This window comes from Aedes albopictus, chromosome 2 (genome assembly GCF_035046485.1).
Source record: "Aedes albopictus strain Foshan chromosome 2, AalbF5, whole genome shotgun sequence".
In the NCBI taxonomy this organism is placed as follows: domain Eukaryota; kingdom Metazoa; phylum Arthropoda; class Insecta; order Diptera; family Culicidae; genus Aedes; species Aedes albopictus.
In genome coordinates, this window is record NC_085137.1 from 372,424,024 (window position 1) to 372,446,199 (window position 22,176).

Below are 22,176 nucleotides of genomic sequence, written 5' to 3' on the forward strand. Positions count from 1 at the left end.
CCCAGTATCCCAGGCAGGATTCCCCAGGAATCCCAGGCAGGGTTCCCCGGAATCCCAGGCAGGATTTCCCCAGAATCCCAGGCAAGATTCCCCCGGAATCCCAGACAGGGTACCCCAGATTCCCAGGCAGGATTTCCCCGGAATCACAGGCAGGATTTCCTCAGAATCCCAGGCAGGATTCCCCCGGAATCACAGGCAGGATTTCCCCGGAATCATAGGCAGGATTTCCTCAGAATCCCAGGCAAGATTCCCCAGACAGGATATCCCCAAAATCCCAGGCAGGACTTCCCAGGAATTCCAGGCAGGATTTCTTTATAATCCCAGGCAAGATTCCCCTGGAATCCCAGGCAGGATTTCCCCGGAATCCCAAGCAGGATTCCCCTAGAATCCCAGGCGGGATTCCCCTAGAATCCCAGGCAGGATTTCCCCAGTATCCCAGGCAGGATTCCCCCGGAATCCCAGGCAGGATTCCCTTGAATTCCAGTCACGATTCCCCTGGAATCTTTGTCAGGTTTCCCCTGGGATTCCTGTCAAGATTTCTCCAGAACTCTTGCTTGGCTACCTCCGGAATTCCTGTTAAGATTTCTCCGGTATTCCTGTCAGGATTCCTCCAAAATTCCTTTTAGTTTTTCCCTGTTATCCTTGTCAGGCTTCTCTTGCAATACTTGTCAGGATTCCTTTGCCATTTCTGCCAAGATTTCCTCTGGAATTATTTGCAGGATTTCCCTGGAAGCACCGCGTTGCATCATCTCAAATGAATTCTGTAACGCTTCAATGTCAAATTTGAACATGACTATATAAAAGGTATTAATATCTTATTTAAAGCGATATTTTCACTATAATTGTAAAATAGGGTGTATTAGGCTAAAATGGGCCACATTTTGAACTCAGCATCGCATTCCATCACCGCCATCCAATACTGCAAACCATAAATTCAAATTAGCATCCAATACTGCACAAAAAAAAAATAGCAAAAGAAATTTTTGAACATCAGCAACCTTTTAAGCTGAATTTCAGCACAACGTTGCTGATCAACTGTCAAAATTGCTGAATGGCTCAGCAAGTAGAATACTAATTGCTGATACTCAGTAATTCGTATTGCTGAATGCAATCAGCACCAGTGTACGCAGAATATGGCATCGCTAGCGAAAAACAGTCAATAAAGAAGGCACGGTAACAACCTTTGTTTTATGTTTAGCAGATAATGACAAAATCGCTCCCGATTTTGTTCACATCAAAAACGGTAGGAATATTTGTCTCGTTCTATTCACATCGGGATTTTCGCATTGTTTTACAACTGACACTCGACTTTAAGGTTTGCAAGAGTCTCAATCCGTCCAAATACGTATGAATTCGATAATGTGGGTCGAAAAATTCAGCAGAAAAGCCGGAATATCGGCGCACACACGGCAAGCGATAATTGTTTTATTGCTATCATCGCCTGACATGCGTTTGTTAAGGAGCGCCTTTGTTACCAACATGCACCGCCTAGAACAAAGCGTTTATTTTTCGGCGTGATCCGTTTTTCGTACCCTAATCAGCACACAACAAATCATCAAAGTTTGTTGAATACCAGTAAAAAGAAAATGAATCAGCATCGGATTCATGGGGATATTTCCATTAAATATAAGGTAAAGTAGGATAAAATGGACCATTTCTTGAACTCAGTACCGCATGCCATCACTGCCATTCAATTCATTATAGATTAAAACGTAACATTTGTCGATTAGTTAGTAAAGCATTCAGCAGCACACAAAATTATAGATATCTGATCAACTAATACAGGGTGAAATGGGGTAAAATGGATCATTACTCAGACATGTCACAGAATGACCTCATCGTCATTTAATGCTGTAGAGCTGATTACAGCTGAGGGTTGGTGTCGCCAATATGGCCTTTCGGTAAATCCGAGTAAAACATCTATTGTTCTTTTCACGGAAAAGCGAAACCGTAATGGTGTTCGACCTTTACGTCCTTTGATTCTGAAATCAATGTGACTGAACAGGTAAAGTACATTGGAGTCATTCTTGATTCCAAGCTTTCCTGGACACCTCATGTTGTGTTCAGAATCAAGAAATCTTGTATGGCCTTCGGGCAATGCCGGCGAACCTTTGGTACAACTTGGGGTCTTAAACCCAAGTATATCAAATGGATTTACACAACTGTTGTTCGTCCAATATTGGCTTATGGATGTCTGGTGTGGTGGCAAAAGGGCGAAGTGAGGACGGTCCAATCAAAATTAGGCCATCTCCAAAGGATGTGCTTAATGGCGATGTCTGGAGCGTTCTCTTCAACTCCCACGGCAGCGCTCGAAGTTCTCTTTGACGTTGCCCCACTACACATTCATCTCAAACAAGAAGCACTTTCTTGCACTTACCGTCTATGGGTACTCGGTTTACTAGAGGAAACTCCTGTGAACCGCAGATCAACACACACCTCGTTGTTTCCACTTTTGGTAAATTGGGACAAAGTTGTCCTTACTCCAAGTGATCTTACAATTGCTTGTAGTTTTCCATATAGGACATTTTCCACGAAATTCCCTTCCCGGGAAGAGTGGACATCTGGTTATCTGAAGAGAAGTATTTCAGACGGCATCGTATGTTACATTGATGGCTCCCTTCTCGAAGGTCGAGCAGGTGCTGGTGTTTATTCTCGTGAGCTAAGGCTGTATCAGTCTTATTCACTTGGTAGAAACTGCACCGTTTTTCAGGCTGAAATCTTTGCTCTTATGTGCGGAGTGCAATCCGCACTTCAGCAGCACGTAATGGGCAAAGTAATATACTTCTGTTCAGATAGCCAGGCTGCTATTAAAGAACTTGCTTCGGCCAACTCCAGGTCGAAGATAGTTATTGCTTGTCGAACTTAAATCGAGGAGCTGAATTCAGCAAACGCTGTTCACCTTGTATGGGTACCTGGTCATTCTTCCATCGCTGGAAATGAATTGGCTGATGAGTAAGCTCGCACTGGAGCATCACATGACTTCATTGGCCCTGAGCCAGCTATTCCGATATCGAAGTGTTGGGTAAAGCTTCAGATTCACACCTGGGCTGCTACTCAACACAGACAATACTGGAATAGTTTGGAGTCATGTCGTCAAACCAAATTGATTGTACTGAGCCATCTCCAAGGGTGGCGAAGTATCTAACTAATCTGTCAAAGCAGAATTGCAGCATTCTGGTCAAAGCCTTGACTGGCCACTGCCGACTCAGCTATCACATGGCGAATATTCAGCAAGCTGATTCATTTGTATGTGATAGCTGTGAATCCGATTATGGAACTTCGTATCATTTGATATGTAACTGTCCAGTTTTTGCGCAACTGCGTTTTCGAGTACTCGGTAAACACTTATTAGGTGAAACTGACTTCAGAAACCTGAATCTTCAGGACGTTCTGTTGTTTTTGACCCGCTGTGGTAAAGAGCTATAGGCTCTCTTTCGCTTTATGCGTTATTACAGTGCCCTTTTCAGGGCGCTGTTTGAACCCATTGTGGTACGCTTTTGCGAGTATGACGATCCTATTCCCTTACCTGTTCTTTCCCATGTCCTATCCTTATTCCTTCCCTTCTCCGTCAGGTAAATGATGAATAGGCTCGTGTTCATGGCGATGGCACAAATTTCCCAAATGGAGGAGAACGTGCCTCTAGAGCCGACCTACTAATACCTGATTACATCTTACTTGTCCAATCATAAGCTCAAATCATTGCAGCATTTGAAGCTATAGACGTTATATTCATCAAAACTACTAATATAGGGTGAAATGGGGTAGAATTCGTCACTCCTTGGACTAATATGAATGAAGTTATCGTCAATCAACTTTGTGTGAAATGTCTTCATTCATGACAAGAAAATCTGAATGAATTAAAGTTACAGGCATATATTTATTCATTAAACAATATATATATAGGGTGAAATAGGGCAAAATGGGCACTTAAAAGGCTCATCACTGCATGAACTCTCCCTTACGCTTTTCTGTAAACATAATAATATCATATTCGTCAATTTACAGGGGGTGGCCAAAATGTTTGGGATAGGCAACTTTTTTTTTCTCACACAAAAAGTTCAACATGCTATAACTTTTCATAGATTGCATCAAAAAATCTCAAATTTTGACTATTTCTCAACCTATTATATGTGCATCATTGGTACAAATTTGGGCTTGATTGATTAATATTTCGCAAAGTTAGAACCGTTCGGGTAAAACACCTTTTTTTAGACAACGCATTTTTGAGCTGTCATATCTCGGAAACCAGTAAACCGAATTGAATGAAATTTTGAACGTACACTAACAATATGTAAATGCTTCACAAACCATTAAAACATAGATACTTTTTAAACGTTGAAAAAAGTTATCATGGATTGACACTTTTTGGACTTTTCTCGAAAAAATGTATTTTTTTTTACATAAATGTGATTAAATTTTAGTGTTGATATCCAAAGATTTTCCACTTCTGTTCTCAAATTATCTCTAATCAGATATATTAGAGCCTCTTTAGATTGAAGGAAAACACATTTAATCATTTTTGTGTGGTAATGTTAATTTAACTTATTTTCCTCTATATGGGTAAAAATTTCAACCCGATATAACTTAATTCGCCGTGAAAAAATATTACATTTTATAACGTCGTATTGAGTATCAATATATTGTTGATAAACGTTAAAAAATTCATTCAATTTGGTTCACTGGTTTCCGAGTTATGACAGTTCAAAAATGAGTTGTCTAAAAAATAGTGTTTTACGCGAACGGTTCTAACTTCGCGAAAAATTAATCAATCGAGCCTAAATTTGTACCAATGATGCACACATAATAGATTGACAAACAGTCAAAATTTGAGATTTTTTGATGCACTCTATGAAAAGTTACAGCATGTTGAACTTTTTCGTGGGAGAAAAAAAGTTGCCTATCCCAAACATTTTGGCCATCCCCTGTATGTGCATCATTGGTACAAATTTGGGCTCGATTGATTAATCTTTCGCAAAGTTAGAACCGTTCTGGTAAAACATTATTTTTTAGACAACTCATTTTTGAGCTGTCATATCTCGGAAACCAGTGAACCGAATTGAAGAAATTTTGTACGTACACTAAGAATATGTATGCGCTTCACAAACTATTAAAACATAGGTACTTTTTAAACGTTGAAAAAAGCTATCATGGATTGACGCTTTTTGGATTTTTCTCGAAAAATGTAATTTTTTTACATCAATGTCAATAAATTTTATCGTTGGTATCCAAAGATTTTCCACTTCTGTTCTCAAGTTATCTCTAATCAGATATATTAGAGCCTATTTAGTTTGAAGAAAGAACACATTTAGTAATTTTTATGTGGTATTGTAAATTTGACTTATTTTCCTCTATATAGGTGAACATTTCAACCCGGTATAACTTAATTCGCCGTGAGAAAATATTACATTTTATAACGTCGTATTAGGTATCAATATATTGTTGATAAACGTTAAAAAATTCATTCATTTCGGTTCACTGGTTTCCGAGATATAACAGTTCAAAAATTAGTTGTCTAAATAATAGTGTTTAACCAGAATGGTTCTTACTTCACGAAAAATGAATCAATCAAGCTCAAATTTGTACCAATGATGCACATATAATAGATTGACAAACAGTCAAAATTTGAAAATTTTTTATGCATTCTATGAAAAGTTACAGTATGTTGATTTTTTTTTGTGGGAGAAAAAAAGTTGCCTATCCCAAACATTTTGGCCATCCCCTGTATATAGGGAATGTATATGCAAAAAAAAAAATCGCGGCATGTAGCGTTATGGAAGTATACCCATTGAAAACGGCTGATGTAGGGTAAATTGGGCCAAAATGAAAACATCACCATTCGTTATATCGGCCCATTTTCCTTGAAAAATGCATCAGATGAGTTTTAAAACCAGCAGCTTCTAAGTAAGTCCGATTACCTGCCCGTTATTGTCCACTGTGAATAGCCTGAAAAAGTACATAAACGGAATATGTTGACAGTACATGCAGACCCAAGATAACGAGAAAAATTGATGAAAATATTTTCGTCTGCCTGCTTGTAAGGGAAAAATCGCTCACACTGCAGTGGTTCTCAATAGGTTTTGATTTATTTATGCTTTGGAAATGAACAGGGAAAGCGGAGCACCGTAGATGTGAATTAGAAGTGTGCCATATCATCAACACCGAAAAAACAATAAATAAACGAAGCGACTGTGATAGTTTAAGTATAAAATATGCAGGAATTTTACATACACTAAAGACAAAAATCAAAACAAATCATGCAGATAGACAGACAAGAAATAATCTGACGAACACTACTGACAATGACAATGACACCCAATAGACATTTCAACCCACTAAACCTGCATTCAATATTTAACCCACTTCTATAGAATAGTACCGTAAACTGGGGTGTAGTTGATCAATGGGGTGAACCTGATCACTCAATTACCCGCGGATATCGACTTTCAAGGAAGCAACAATTATATTTTAACTATTCGTAAACCAATGACGTAACATTAAAATCTAAAATGGAATGGTAACTTCCTTGAAAGTCGATATCCGTGGGTAATTGAGTGGTCACTTTCACCCCATTGATCAACTGCACCCCAGTTTACGGTATAACAAAATGACGGTTGAAAACGTACAATAGTTAGAATAGCTAGAAACAAGACAAAGTAGTGAACCGTTGCCAAGTTTTTTGGTTTTGTCCAGTAAAATAGTTCGGGAATGTTATTTTTTGAATATTGTGAGATGTCTAATGTGTTCGTTTTGAAAAATAATTTTAGGAAATTGATAAACACCAAAAGCTTGACGAAAATTATCAAAAACAATCCACCAGACAAAGAACTAAACTTTTCTGTAAGCAAATGTGATTATGTGTATCTTTGTTAATATAACTCAGTCCAATTCTATTATAGATCCCTTGAAGAAGATTAAATATACAATCCAAACGTCGAGCGAAGGAAACATGCGGTAGTTCTGACCACTCTAAAGACCGAAAGCCGAAAATGTCTCCCGATACAAACTCCCAGCAAGCGAAAGCATCCAAGTAAATTTGGAAGTTACATGGCATTTAATTGAAAATACGATGATTACTTTTGAAATTCCTTCCGCATGTCTCTCGGAGATACCTGTGAGCATTTTCTTCCGTAAGATTTTGAGAAAATTTCTCGGCATGAAAAAAGGCTTTCTGTTTTTTTTACAATAAAAAAAACAGTAGGGTTTAATTTGCTTTACATCTATTAACAAATGCACTAATTTCATTTTCCTAATTAGGCTGTCTATACAGACATCTTTTGAACAAGCATCTTGACTCATATTTTGTTTTTTATTTTCTTCCACAGGGATCGAGTGTTCAGGTTAAACCTGAAAAATGTCAGCATGACGTCTTGTGAGGTAAGTTTAAATCATATTAGGATAATAATATAATTCATATTAGGTAATATAATTCAAAATCAAACATATTCAGAGGGTGTTACATACAATGATGATTTTGGTATGATCGTAAAAACCTCCACTGTCTGTTAAAAATACTCACAAGGTCATTTATGACTGAAAAATTGATGAAAATAACTGATATCTGAAGCATCAGTTTTCACTGTTTTGGACACCCCAGTGCATTTTGGACCCTCTTAAGTATATATTTTGGACACCCGGTGTTTAAATCCGTTTAAAACTATTTTTGAATAAATTGCTACTTCAATATGTTGGATCACATTCTACACACTTGATTGACAAAGGATAACTAGAAGAACTTTGCGAATTTAATGCGCTAAAATGGTAAACGTTTTTGTTTACATCTGCAAGTTTCCTCAGCACCACATTCTCTTTTCGTGAACATGTTGCGGCACTCGCACGGTTGGCGAGATTGACAAAAAAAGATTTCAAGGCAAATAATGATATTTACAGTGAGGAAATGGTTCCTGCCGTTGCAAAGTAATCTAGTTTTGCGATTGATTCTAAAAACATTCGTCACCTCTGACAATTGTGGTAATACGAACCATGGGGTCCTAAAATATGTGGGGGTCCAAATTATATTGGTTACCCTACGATACACCAAAAATGCCAAATCATGTTCCTAGAAATTTTGTCCACCTTTCACTATCGTCATAGAAACACCACTTTATGATTATCGGTTTCCTCTAAATCGAACAGATTCATCCGAAGTAACACACTCAATCCCCGGTAATTTTCCCGGGTATCGAAAACAACAATAGACCGCCCACATGAAGTTGTACCGTAAAACGATTCTCACAATCCAGCCACACCCCGACGATGATGCCCACATCACAGCACAGTTGTTGTTCCGTGTGATTTTTCCGTCTCATGGAGCATCTCCCTCCGGTGCGGTGTGCCTGTGCCGCCTGTCTCCTCGATGGCCCTTATTGTCAATGACCGGCTCTCGAGACTTGCTGAGAGTGTGAAATTTGGCGCACGGAACGAACATCCTGGCAACAACCGATGCGACGCCGGCGAAACCAAGGAAAATGCACCGGAGTGGAAACCATATTCGTTTTCGTCGTTTTTGCCCTCAGTCCTGGGAAGAAACCAAACAAAAAAAAAATACGATACCAAGGAAAACCAAAAAACGACTTTGATAAAGTGAAATGCCATTTCGATCCAATTGAATGGAAAAAAGAGCTCTTCGGCTGTAGCCACCGCGGTCAGTCAGTGCAAGTTGATCAGTGGGTGAGTCGTGCTTGACTGCTTCCACGACAGAACTAGGCGGAAAAAACATCCGGTGAACACAACGCATACACCATTTGTTGAGTGGTAGTTTGGCTATCTGAATTGTTCCACTGTTGATGAAACTAGTATTGCAATCATTTGAAAATAAAAAAAAATGTTATGGATGTTTTTCCGGAGGGAATCTTGGTTAAATTCCTGGAGAAATTTCTGGTGGTCTTCCTGGTGGAGCTCTTTTTTAAATTCTTGGAATTCCTGGTAGAATCCTTTCTCAAGTGCCTGGTGTATAAAAATTTCGAATGAATCTCCTAGTGGAATGCGAATGAAATTTCCAATGGAATTCTTAAGAATTTTATTGGGATGTCAAGTAAAACTTCTTATGGTACCCCTAGTCGACTGCCTAGTGAAATTCACGGTGAAATTTGTTATAATTTTTTTGTGAAACTTATGGTAACATTTTCCTATTCAGTAAATCGGTTTTATTTCACTGTCTCAGGTGGATTGACATTGACGCTGCCGGTTTTTTTTTCTCGGAATATCTAGATTTTTTTCATCGGTCTCCTATTTTTCAAGCGGTATCCTTGAAGCGATTCGAAATAATGCGATGACACATTCGGTGATGGGATGGAAACTTCGATTCCTCCCACCACGCTGCTATATCCTCATCACCTCGCCGTTGTGATGCTAAATTGATTGCGAGTATTTATGCTTGATTGAGTGCCGATTTGGCGATATGTTTGCTTCTCATCGTCGCCGTTGTCCGCCGTGTGGGAAATGTTTGTGAAAATTTGGGACACGGATTACTAGTGCGAACCAGAGAGTGCTTCATGCGTATGAATATTGAACCCTAAAATGATTCGATGCGTTTTTAATATAGTTAGTTTTTCGATGGTACAAAAAAAACTCCTCTGATATATAACTCGATCGTGGCTGACTCGTTTTCCAAATTCTGAATTTATGCATGTTTTTCTATACCAATAAAAACGAAATTGTTGATGATTGTTCTTAGCACTGATTAAGCTTGTGGATCTTAACGCCTTTACTAACGGATGGTTTCGGATGACCTAGATCATCTTTGAAAATTAGAGCTCTGAAGAACCATGGTTCATGGACCTTAGGGTATTGCAGCTCATCAGTAATGTAACAACAATCCATTGAATTCGCTTGTAAATGTTCACCTCTTTTACTCGCGGTAGTTCTTGGATTACCTTGAACATACAGGGTTGACTCCATTATCAGGAGTTGGGTTTTGAAGCTTGCCGAACAAATATCCAGGAAACGAAATTGTGTAGAAAGCTGAAATTTTGATTGACTAAACAAAGTTGGTTTGGCAAAATGTCAAAATTTCAGCTTTCCGTTTCCCAGATATTTGTTTGAAAAACTTCAAAACCCGGCTCCAAATAGTCAAGCCCAGCCTGTATTTGGATATTAGTTCCCTGAAGAACCGTGCTCCATGAAGCGGTACGATGTTTCAGCGTATCGAAAATGTAACACCAATTGATTAATAACGCATGTACACCTCCCAAGCAGCACCTGCAACATCATCCAAAATGTGGTTTTCTATGCTTTGGTCTAAAAGCGTTGCAATAAAAGTGCACGCAACTTCCATCTTGTCAGTTGAGTTGCATTTAAACTCCGAATATCGTTAAGTTGCAGCTTTGTTTCATAGGAATTACAAATAACATCGTATTTAACATCGATTTATGGAGGCGGAGCTTACACATTCCTCACAAGTGGCAATACAGTCAGCTTGCATTAAATGTGCTATGTAACACACATGAAACATCTTACTCTGGTTTGTTTGTTCAGATTAGGTTCCAAATGTGTTGCGGAAAACTTGCGCGTCTTTTCATTTTGACAGCTTTTCTAACTTCTGACAAAGACGGTACAATGAAGTAACGCGTAACTTCAGTAGCTTTTATGGTGCATTGAGCAGCAAATCTTTCACAGAGCTTCTGGTGTAGTGTGTAAGGTGAGTGGTTAATACTCCTGGTGTCCATGGTTCGAGTTTGAATATATTTTTTTCATTTTTTTTATCATTCCCCCTAGCTCAAGTTGCACAACGATTTAAAATTTGCGCTTTTTGCGTTTCAAAGAAGAAGCAATTGTGTTCTGTTGTCCTTAATTTGAACAGTGAATAAATTGCACTGATGTTGCTGGTACTGGCTTTGAAACAAGTCGTGTTGCTTGGGGCTTAAGGCATTTATTCGCGGAAGTTCTTGGATGACCTAGAAACGTCTTTGGAAACTAGTTCTCTACACCAAGGATGGAAACACTCACTTGGAAAGAGTTACACTCACCTGCAGTTTTCTCAGCTCAGAAGCGTGCAATCAAAAAAAAGTGTATGGACGACTTTTGCATTATGATTTTGTCTAAAAGTTTGGCGAATAGTGTAGGGGTCGCACACGCATACCGAATCCGTGAGTGAGCTGCGAAAGCAACTCTCCACGAGGTGAATGTAATTTACACTCACCTCGTGGAGAGTCGCTTTTACAGCACTGTCACGACTTTGGGATTCGTGAGCGACCCCTACTTTATTCGACAAAGTTTGAGACAAAACCACAAGGTAAAAGTCGTCCATACATCGTTTCTTGATTGCACGCTTCTGAGCTGAGAAAATAGCAAGTGAGTGTAATTCTTTGAAAGTGAGTATTCCCATCCCTGCTCTACACAAACAGAACCTTGCTTTATGGACCTATAGGATTTTACACCTGTTCAGTATAGTAACAATAACCTGTTGATTACAGTAATAGATCTTAAGGCTTTTACTCGCGGAAGTTCTTAGATGACCTACAGGGGATAGACAAAATGATCGCATATGATGTTGAAAAGGATGATAAAGTGGAGGAGATATGCGTACACTTTACACGCGGTTGAATGGAAGCAGGTGCGTATATGGCCTCCACTTTAGCATCCTATTCAACATCATTTACGACTTTGTGTTGGCCGCTTCGGGACAGGCAGAATTTTCACTTTTCAAAAAATGTCCAATTAGCTGTAACTTTTCGAAAAGTGCATCAAATATTCTCAAACTTTCACTGCAAGTTGATCAACTGGTTGTGTATCAGTGGACAAAATTTGGAAAAGATCGGGTTATTCTGCACGAAGGTATAAGCATTTTAGAAAAAGGTAGAATTATCCGATAGCCAACTTGGAGCTGTTATATCTCTGGATTCAGTAAACCGAATGCAATTAAATTTTGTCCATTTATGACTTATACAGGGTGTTAGGTTCCTGAGTGCAAACTTTTTAAAGGGTGATAGAGGTCCATAAATGGTGAAAAAAATTGTTCTACGCATATGGTCAAATCTCAACCGTTACGTAGTTATTGCACTTCCCATGATTTTGACTTTTATTGCTCTAACTGGCTATAACTTGAAAATGGTCAAACTTATCGCAGTTTTTTTACCCTTATTCAAAAGATTATTGAATTATCTATCAAATGGTATCTTTGAATAGATTGGTTTAGTTAAATAACTAAGTTTTCTAGAGCAAATAGCTCAAAAGTAGTGTTTTAATTTGTTTTTGTCAATTATCTTTGAAACATGCATAATAAATTAAATTTTTTTTCTTTGGCAAAGTTGTGGCCCCGGTTCTACACTACAATTCGTTCTTTGACATCAAACTTCTATCTCCTATCGTTTTCTTGCAATTTCGATTCAAACATCGCATTTCAGATCATAAATTTGCAACTGGCAAGAAAAGCACTTTTTTGCGCACTGTGTCGCACATTTGAATCAAAATTGCAAGAAAACGATGAGAGCTAGAAGTTTGGTAGCAACAAACGAATTGTAGAGTGGGACTGAGGCCACAACTTAGCATAAGAAAGAATTTTAATTTATTACGCGTGCTTCAAAGATAATTGACAAAAACAAATTGAAACACACTATTTTGAGTTATTTTGCTATTGAAAGCTTAGTTATTTAACTAAACCAATCGATTCTAAGATGCCATTTGAGGGAAAATTCAATAATCTTTCGAATAACAGTAAAGAAACTGGTATAAGTTTGACCATTTTCAAGTTATAGCTAATTAAGGCAATAATAATCTAACACATGGAGAGTTCAATAACTACGTAACGGTTGACATTTGACCATATGCAATGCATAGAACATTTTTTTCCCCATTTATGGTCCTCTATCACCCTTTAAAAAGTTTGCACTCATGAACCAAACACCCTGTATAATGAGCTCTGAAAAACGTTTGACTGAACTTGAAATTATTAACAAGAGAAAAAGTTATAGCGATTTCATTAATTTTATGATAATTCAAAAATAGTAAATTGGTATATTTTTAATATGCATCCCGTCACTTTTTCAATGAATTGCCGCCTATGCTGTTACTTTCTTTCAGAACATATCTGTATTTAAGACAATCAGAGAGAATTTAAATGAACTATTATTAGCATCTTGAATTTTGAAACGATGTTGAAATTTATGAAAACTTGGTATTTTTTTAGAAAAATAATCTAATTGTTATAATTTTCTCCCGTGTTAAGAATTTTAAGTTTTGTCAAAAGTTTTTCAAAGCTAGTTATATAAGATCTTTTCAAAATTTTGTTCGCTGATACACAAATAGTTGGTCAACTTGCAGTGAAAATTTGAGAATATTTGATGCACTTTTCGAAAAGTGACAGCTATTTGAAATTATTTTGAGAAGGGAAAATTTTACCTGTCCCGATCATTTTGTCTATCCCCTGTAGATCATCTTTGAAAAATAATGATCTACAGAACTGTGCTCCATGAACCTGCAGGATGTTACATTACTCGCAGAAGTTCTTGGATAACGTAGAGTATATTTGAAAACTATTTCTCTACTGACCCATGCTTCATGGACCTGGAAGATGTTACAGTGCATCAGTGATGTAACAATAAACCATGGATTACGCTTAGGACCTGTCCATAAACTACGTAGACTCCTAGGGGGGGACGGGGGGGCCTGGCCAAAGTCTACGCTCCATACAAATTTCGAAAATTTTGTATGAACAAAAGTCTACGGAGGGGGAGGGGGGGTCTGAGATGGCCCAAAATGAGTCTACGTAATTTATGGACAGCGCCTTATAGGTCTGAACGCTTTTACTCTTGGAAGTTTTAAGATGATTTATAAAATATTTGAAAACACTATTTTACAAAAAAAAACGAATTATGTTCCGATATCAAGATCGTACTTCAAAAGAAATTTTAGTTGAACGGTTTTTGAGTTTTTCCTTAAAATCGAGTTGTACAGTTTTTTTAATGTGGAATTTATTAAAATTACTAGCTGTCCCGGCAAACTTTGTCTTGCCGTCTTGTGGTGGTTTGACAACTGCTGAGCTCAAAAAAAGCACCGCTCTCTAGATTGATTTCATTTCGGTCGTGTTAATTTCCTTCCCGGATCATAGAAAATCAGTTCTTTATCAATTTTGTTATTTTTCCAGTTGATTTTCGTAACTTTTTCAACATATAAACACAGCCACCATCAATACGAATCTAACCATGCAAGAGTCATCCTGATCGGTTTAGCCGTTCGTGAGTTTTGTTGCCTCAAAGGGACTTCAAACTCATTTTTATATATATAGATTTTCAATCTTTAGCATAAATTAAAAGATGAATCTAATATATTTCGATCATCAAAACAATTTTTTTTCATCAAATTAGTGAGATTTGAGATATGGGTGATTATATAGACCAATCTCCTTAAGGCGAAACTGGAAGCATTTACTCACTCTTTGGTTTTTGATTTTTTATTAAATAATGAAGAAATATTTTCAAAATCTGTTTTCGTACACAGTTAGAGGAAGGATCAAGGTATCCCCTGATTTTTTTAGGTGGAAAATGTTTTTCAGTTTTAAGGAAACCATTTTTGAACGAAATTTTAATAAAATATGGTTTTGAAAAATTGGTAAAAGTTTTACACCTGAAAAAAATCCAGGAGATAGTTCGATCCGTCCTCTAATTGTGTATGGAAACCAATTTTGAAAATATTGCTTCGTTATTTAGTAGAAAATCGAAAGCCAAAAAATGGAAAAATGCGTCCAGTTTCGCCCCAAATTTGGAAAAAAATTCCAAAAATAATAGAGACTTGTATTTTTTTTTTAATTAAAATTAAAAAAACACTCACACTACTACACAAATCGCCTGTATTTTTCGTTTGCAACATTCAGCAACGTGTACACTGGCAAAAGGAAGGATCGCGAAAATCAAATGAAATTTGAATTGATCGTTAAATGCATGTGCCAAGCCATTTTGAAGAGTGTTACGTCTGTTTGTCTGTGCTAGCCAGTTACAGTAAAAAAAATCAGCTCAATTGGAGCATTGAATTCGAAAAAATAGAGATGTATGATAGGGAGCAACTTTGCTTAAAAATAGAACAAAAATATATTTCAAATCAACAGTCTATAAATGGTCGAAATTTGGGCAAGATCGGGAAATTCTACAATTATACTAGATGAAGGCATAATTATTCGATGGTCATTTTTGGTCTGCTATATCTCCGGATTCCATGAACCTATTGCAATGAAATTCTAAGCAGTAATTACTTATATAATGGTTTTTGAAAATCGTTTAAATTAAACGTTTTAAATTTAAATTATTCATAACAAAAAAAAAAGTTGTGGCAATTTAATTTATCATATGATTTTTTTTTGTCTGTATTTACAAGATTTCAGCCCTAGGCTAGTTCATCTTATTCAGACCATTGATTTAGAACATTGATAGACAACTAGCTCACCAGAGCTGATAGTAAAAATTTGAGAATTTGTGATGCACTTTTCGAAAAGCTACAGGTATAGTTGACCATTTTTTTTAATAGTGAAAGTTTTGCCTGTCCCGATCATTTTGTCTCTCTTCTGTAACATAGAAACTCTTTGAGATTTTTTGTTCTGCGATTTCTGGTAAGCTTTGAGATATTTCTGAAGAAATTCTGACAGAGTTATAAAAGGGATGCCAAGAAAAACCTTAGGAAAAAAAAAAGAAAAATAGAGTGAATAGAGTTAAAGAAAAAAATCCAGAAGAAATTTGATAGATCTTTCGATATTCTTGGCTTGAACTTGTACAGGAACTCGTGACGAAATTCTGAGTTTTTTTTTTTTTTTTTTAATAACATTCTGATGGTTTTGAGTAGTATGCTTTGGGATTGGTTTAAATCTTTTTGAAAATTTTTCAGGAAGTACTGGTAGAACAGTATCTTGGCTTATCTCTATAATTTCTCACGAAGCGTCATAAGAAATTCCTAAATTTTGATGAATCTTTTCGCATTTTTTTGGTGTTTCATTTTTTATTAAATAACAGAGCAATGTTCGAATGAGTGTATTCAGTTTTGTACCTTTCAACTCCGCCCTATTTTGCTTAACCTTTGACAGAGATAAGCAAAATAGGGCGGAATTAAAAGGTACAAAACCGATTACACTCATTCGAAGAGAGTATTCTGCTTAGAGGGTTCAAAAAGTTGGTACAAAAGCATTATTATTAAATTCGGATTCCATCAACGATCAGGGAGGATCAAGGTATCTTCTGAATGTTTTTTCCGTTTTACTTATAACTCAACGTTAGCAATAGGTGATGTAGACGAACGAAAATTTATACCGTTGTGAAAATTTAAAAATGTCATGACGGAATTTCACCGTGCCATTTCCGATGCTTGGTTGTCTAGAGCACTACGTGAGCGGAGGACGTTTTGACTGCTGTACTGTATATGCATAGAGTCTGCAGATTATTTTCTGATTTTCTGACGATGTTGATACTGCTCAACTCTTCTGCTTCATCGACGATAGAACGCAGAACACGTGATGTTGATGCTGTTGTTCAATCAACAATTTTCAACTTTCGTTGCTTAGAACTTTTACTCAGAGCTACTGTCAATCGAATATTTGCGTCGGCTTGATGAAAAGTTGTATTACAAATTCTTTATTTTTTCACCGGGATGATGTATTCATCTGGAAATGCTTAAAGGTTTTAAAATTGCAAAATTTTTTGTTTTTCTCAGGAACGTGTGGAGAATTCGTTAGAAAATTTATCCAAAACCCTGGATTTTCGGCTTGGCAGTTGCAATTGCAATTGTTTATTACATTTTCTTAGGGGAATTGGAAGTGTTAATCGCGTTCGTTCTGAAAAGCTTTGTGGAAGCATAATCACTTATTTTAAAACGTTAGGATCCTCTTCTTGATCACTAGGAATATGTCAATGTCAGAATAGCTTACTATGTATTCCAAAGTTCAATAAACCATATCAGTGATAGATGCATTTTTAGGGTTCAGAAAGATCTTAGTCTCAAATTGAAGAGGATCCCAAATTTGTTGTATCACATTGTCATAAAATCATACCCCACAATAGAAACCACTCGAAATAAACTTTAGTTCATCACATTTTGATAGCATCAAATTCATCTTGACTGCTCAACACTATCCAATTATGTTCCTGAAGATTTCCCAGATAATTCCTGCAGACAGGCATTTATCAGAGGGTATTACATCTTGATGACTGTGTTAATCCAACGGTGATTACCCCGAAGACGGGAAGCACCCTTCAAAACACAGCGAAAATCAAGCGTGACATGCCTTTTCCGAAGCGTGGAACCAACTGTTTTAAAACGAATTGCATGTTCCGTATGCCCCGTCGAAGACATAGCATCGGCAACCCTCTTCGGACTCGAATTTCCTTCTGGTTTTTCATTCCCCAGTTCCATTCACATCATATTATCCGGCTATCTGTTTGATCATGTAACATGTTTCTCCTCAAGTGTGCGGCGACGGGACTTTTGCGCCCTAAAGTGGAATCATCAAATGTCTCGGAAGATGCGGCGTGGTCCCTCCTGCCAAGCCATACAAGAAGGATGGTCAGAGCATCCTTCCCAGATGGGCATGGGGGAGGCGAAATCAGTTCCACCCTTAATCCGCAACTCCGGGGCGGGCTCACAAAGAACGCATTTGCGAGATAATAGAATAATATTTGTACAGCATTTAAATTAAAAGGGAATGCTGCACGCGTCTACTTTATTTTCCCCCTCGGACGAGCCACGTAGAAGCAGCACCGCCGCCGCCAGAGGGCCAAGATTGGTTTGGCTCAGTGATGCTCTTTGATGTGTTTATTGCTAAATGGTGCTCTTGATGCGTGCGGTGTGTGTGCATCGCAAGCGATAAAGTGGGGCGGCTGCCTTTTGCGTTGATCACAGGAAGATTGGCCTTACCTCATCACACATACACTTTGCTGCCTGTGGGCAACCCATGGATCAGGTTTGGTTTCTCCCACGATTCCGTTGATCTGGGAAAACGACATCCGCCAAGTCAGTCAGTGTCTTGCTGGCTGGCGCTGTTTGAGCTGAAATCCTACACCGAGCAAATAGTTCCGTGGGCGAGGGCAGGAAAGAAGAGCGACGAAAGCGCAAAAAGGACTAAATCGCATGCATTACGACACGATGACAGCCGGAGACGGATTTCATAAATAAAAGATGATTCAAATATTTGTGCACCCCGCTCCGGCTGTCGCCTCGAGGAAGTTGGAGAAACTCCGAGATTTGGAATTGATGACGACGACGTCGGCCACGGCAGGATTTCTTGCATCATCAATCTGTTGAAGTTTTTCGGCAAGGAATTTTCCGGGGCACGAGACGAGCGTCGGCGTTGGGACGAGACGCAGTGATTTTTGTTTCATTAGACTTTTTGATGTAATGAAAGCAAATAGGATGCCGAATAGGAAAATGAGATGCCACTGGGGAAAGTGGCTTGTTTACTCTTCATCAAAGTCGTTAGCATATGATAAAAAAAATCTACGCTTTGAGCACCACCAAAATAGACACAGTGTAGAGAGAAAAACGACCATAAGAACCTAATTTAGTAATGAATTTCAAATGTTGTAGAAATGCAGAAGATCATGCAGGAATAATAATGTTTTGCATGAGTTTTCTAGAGTTCAGAAGACAGCTAAGCATTGCAATCTAACCATGATCTAGTTCAAAATAGTTAACGTTGGTATATGTACATAAGATTGCGCCCTTTATCTTAAGAGATTGCTTAAGAAATTCATCCAGGAATTCTTTAAAAACATTTTACTAGTGATTCTTCCAGAAATTAAACAACGAGTTTTCATATAAAATCTGGCATGGATTGTTTTAAATTTTCTTCCATGAATTTCCCAATAAATTCCAGAAGAGGTTTTCTAGAGAAAAAAAAATATAAAGAAACTTCACCATGAGTTCCTTCAAAAAATCCATTAGAGATTCTTTAAGAAATTCATCTATAGATTTCTGAAAAAAAAAATATCCAAATATTCCTTGAGGAAATGTTTTCTTGGATTCCTCAACAACTTTCTTCAGGGATTCCTTTGAAAACCCTTCCAGCTATTATATCAGAGATTCCTCCGACGATTACCGCTAAAAGTTTTCCAGAGATTGTTCAATAAATTCTTCCAAGGCCTCATCAAAATTTCATCTAAGGATTCTTTCAAATTTTCTATTGATTTATTTAGAAGTTCTTTCAAAGTTTCCGTGAGAAAATTCTTCCAGAGATTCTCAATGAAAACCTTTCAGAAACTCCTGAGGAAACCCTCTTGGAATGATTTAGGCACTTTGCTATCACGCAGAGGACCTGGGATAAAAGCATTTATCCCAGAAACGAGCTCCTGGGTAAAAATGTTGTTAATAAAGATAACAGAAAAAAATCCTTAAGAAAATCTTCCTGTGAATCCGTCAGAAATGCTCTTGAAATTCTACACTAATTTCCCCAAGACCTTTGCAAAATACTCCAGCTGTTCCTTCAGAAAATTCATTAATTGATAATAATTTCAGACATATCTTCAAAGTTTTCTTTCGAAATTCCTCTAAGGACTGCTTCAGAAATTCCTGTTAGGATTCATCCAAAAGTTATACCAAAAATTCGTACATTAAATCTTCCAGGGGTTACTTATGAAGTTCCTAGAGGGAGTTTTTTCAGATATTGTTTCAAGAAATTCCAGAGAAAAATCTCCATAATTCCTGTAGAAAGTCTTCCATGGCTTCCTTTAAAATTTTCTCCGGAGATCTCCTTCTGAAAATCTTCTAAAGGTTTCTTCAGAAAATTATTTGCAGCTTGAGAAATATCTTCAGTGATTCCTTCAGAAATTTGTCCAAAGAAATCTTTTCAAATTTTTTTCGGGGATCCCTCCAAATATTATTCCAAGGATTCTTTCGAAAATTGCTGCACCCGAAATTTTTCTTGAGATTCCTTCAACAATTCCTCCAGGGATTCTCCAAAAATTTTATTGCAAAATCTCAAAAGAATGTATCAAGGATTTTTCATAGATTGCTCCAAAGAGAAAAATCCTGCAAAAAATCATACATATTTTTCTAATTACCCCGTGTATTTGCTCTGAAATTTCTACAGGGATTTCCTCTACAAATTCTTTTACAAAATCTTTATGGAATTCACCCATTGGTTTCTCCAGAAATATTTTCTGGAGTTTCAACAGATTTCTTTTTTTTAATATTACAACAGGTTTTCCAAGTAATATTGACAACTCATCCATTTGTTTCTGCAAAAATTTCTCCTTCATCTACGGATTTCACCAACAATGTGTTCGAAAGATCGTCCTAAATATTCAGGGGTTGTATCAATAAATCCTCCTCTATTTTATTTAGGAATTTTCTCTCGATTGCTATGGATATTCCTACAGGAGTTCTTTCGAGAATTCTTTCAAAAATTCCTGCAGAGATTTCCACTTGAATTAGACTAATGATTGCTCAAGATTTATTTTCATGAATTCATTCAAAAATTCCTCCTGGGTTTCATTCATAAACTTTTCCCTGAGACTGCTTCAGTATTCCAAAGAGTATTATCAAGAATTTCAGCAGGGTTTTTATTCCGAAATTCGGCCGAGGGTACTTTAAGAAATTCAGCTAGATATTCATCCAGATGTTTCTCCTGGAAATCCTACATAAAATCTACCAAATTTGTTGGGGAATTACTTCAGATTTTTTTCTAGGGACACTTTCAAACATTCATCCAAACATTCTTTCGAAAGTTCTTCTAGCCTAGCGGTTGCAACCAAAACTGATCTACGGATTCGTACAAGAAATTCTTCACGACCTCCTTTAGAGGTTTTTTCGGTAATTTCTCCAGGGTGTCTTTTAGAAATTTCATAAGAAACGTCTCACGGTATTTCTGCAGAGATTTCTTAATAGCTGCTTGTGTGATTTCTTTCAGTGGTTTCAGCAGGCATTCTTCCAGAGGTTTCTGCAGAAATTCATAAGGAAAATCCTTTTGAAAATACTCCATGTATTTTCTCAGAAACTGAAACATGATTTGCTCCACGCATTTCGTCACAGATTCTTTTAGGAATTCATTCAGAATATTCCACAGAACTAGTTACTAGGGTTTTTAACAGGACTTCTTACGCAACAACAAATTTCACAACACATTAATATGTCTAGGAATATTTACAGAAGTTCATCCTTTTGTTTCTTCAGACGTTCCCCCAGGAATGCCTTCAAAAATAAGCCCACGGATTCATCCAGAAATTATTTCGGATAATCGTCCAGAAATTTAAGTACTTCAATCAAACATCGTCCTTTGATTTTTTCAAGAAATTTCCCCAGATTTCTTTGGATACTTCTCCAGGAAATCTTCTATTTTTTTTTCTTGCGAGTTCTTGCAGAGATTTCTACTAGAATTCGACTAATAATTTCTCTAAAAATGTCTTCATAAATTCATATAAACTCCTCCAGGGATTTGTCCATAAAGTTTTTCATAGACTGCTTTAGTATTACAAGCCTGCATTCATGAATTTCTACAGTGATTTATTCCAAAATTTGGCCGAGTGTATTTTCAAAAATTTCCATAGAGATGCATCTAGAAATTACTCCTGGAAATTCTACGTAAAATCGTCCGAGGGTGCCTTCAAAACTTGCTCAAGCGATTTCTTCTGAGAATCTTCTATAGGCTTCTCACTGGGAAAGTTTTTCGGCTTCACAGTCATGACACACAATCAAAGGGCTATGAATCGCTCTATATCTTTCCTTTAGAATTTTTTGAGGATTTTCTGCAGATTTTTTCCAGGCATACTTTCCGTGAATTTTTCAAAGATTTTGCTGGAAATTCCTCCTGTGTTTGCATCCGAAATCCTTCCGGGGTTTTCTACAGGAATTTCATTGCAAATTCCTTTAGCGGTTGTTCACCCCAGGAATTCTTTAGGAAATTCTCAATGGAATGTCTTAGGGAATTTCTTCATAAATTTCTCCAGAGGTGCTTCCATGATTTTCTTCAGTGATTCCAGCAGGAATGTCGGGGTGCCGGCAAAAATTCATACCAAGACTCCATTCGATATCCTTCTTAGAATTTTCTCAGAAATTGCTACAAGATGTTCTCTATGAAGATAGAAACTCTTCTGGAAACATCACAACAGATTTTTTCTAGGAATATTTACAGAAGTTTATCCATTTGTTTCTCCAGATATCCAGCTCTGAATTTCAGGAATTCATTTGACAAATCTTCATTTGATTCCTTAAGGCTTTTTTCTTAGATTTCTACAAATTATTTCATCCTGCAAAGATTTTATAGTGATTTCA

The 22,176-nt window shown here is 37.2% G+C and overlaps 1 protein-coding gene across 2 annotated transcripts in view; it reads left to right on the forward strand.

The window, feature by feature from the left end:
- LOC115253623 (semaphorin-2A) overlaps nt 1-22,176 on the forward strand; it is a 453,840-nt gene that overhangs the window by 312,019 nt on the left and 119,645 nt on the right. For both annotated transcript variants that reach the window (XM_062852947.1, XM_062852946.1), the window contains exon 4: nt 7,323-7,374. In XM_062852947.1, the coding sequence (XP_062708931.1) occupies nt 7,323-7,374 (52 nt within the window). The remainder of the gene's footprint in view (nt 1-7,322; nt 7,375-22,176) is intronic.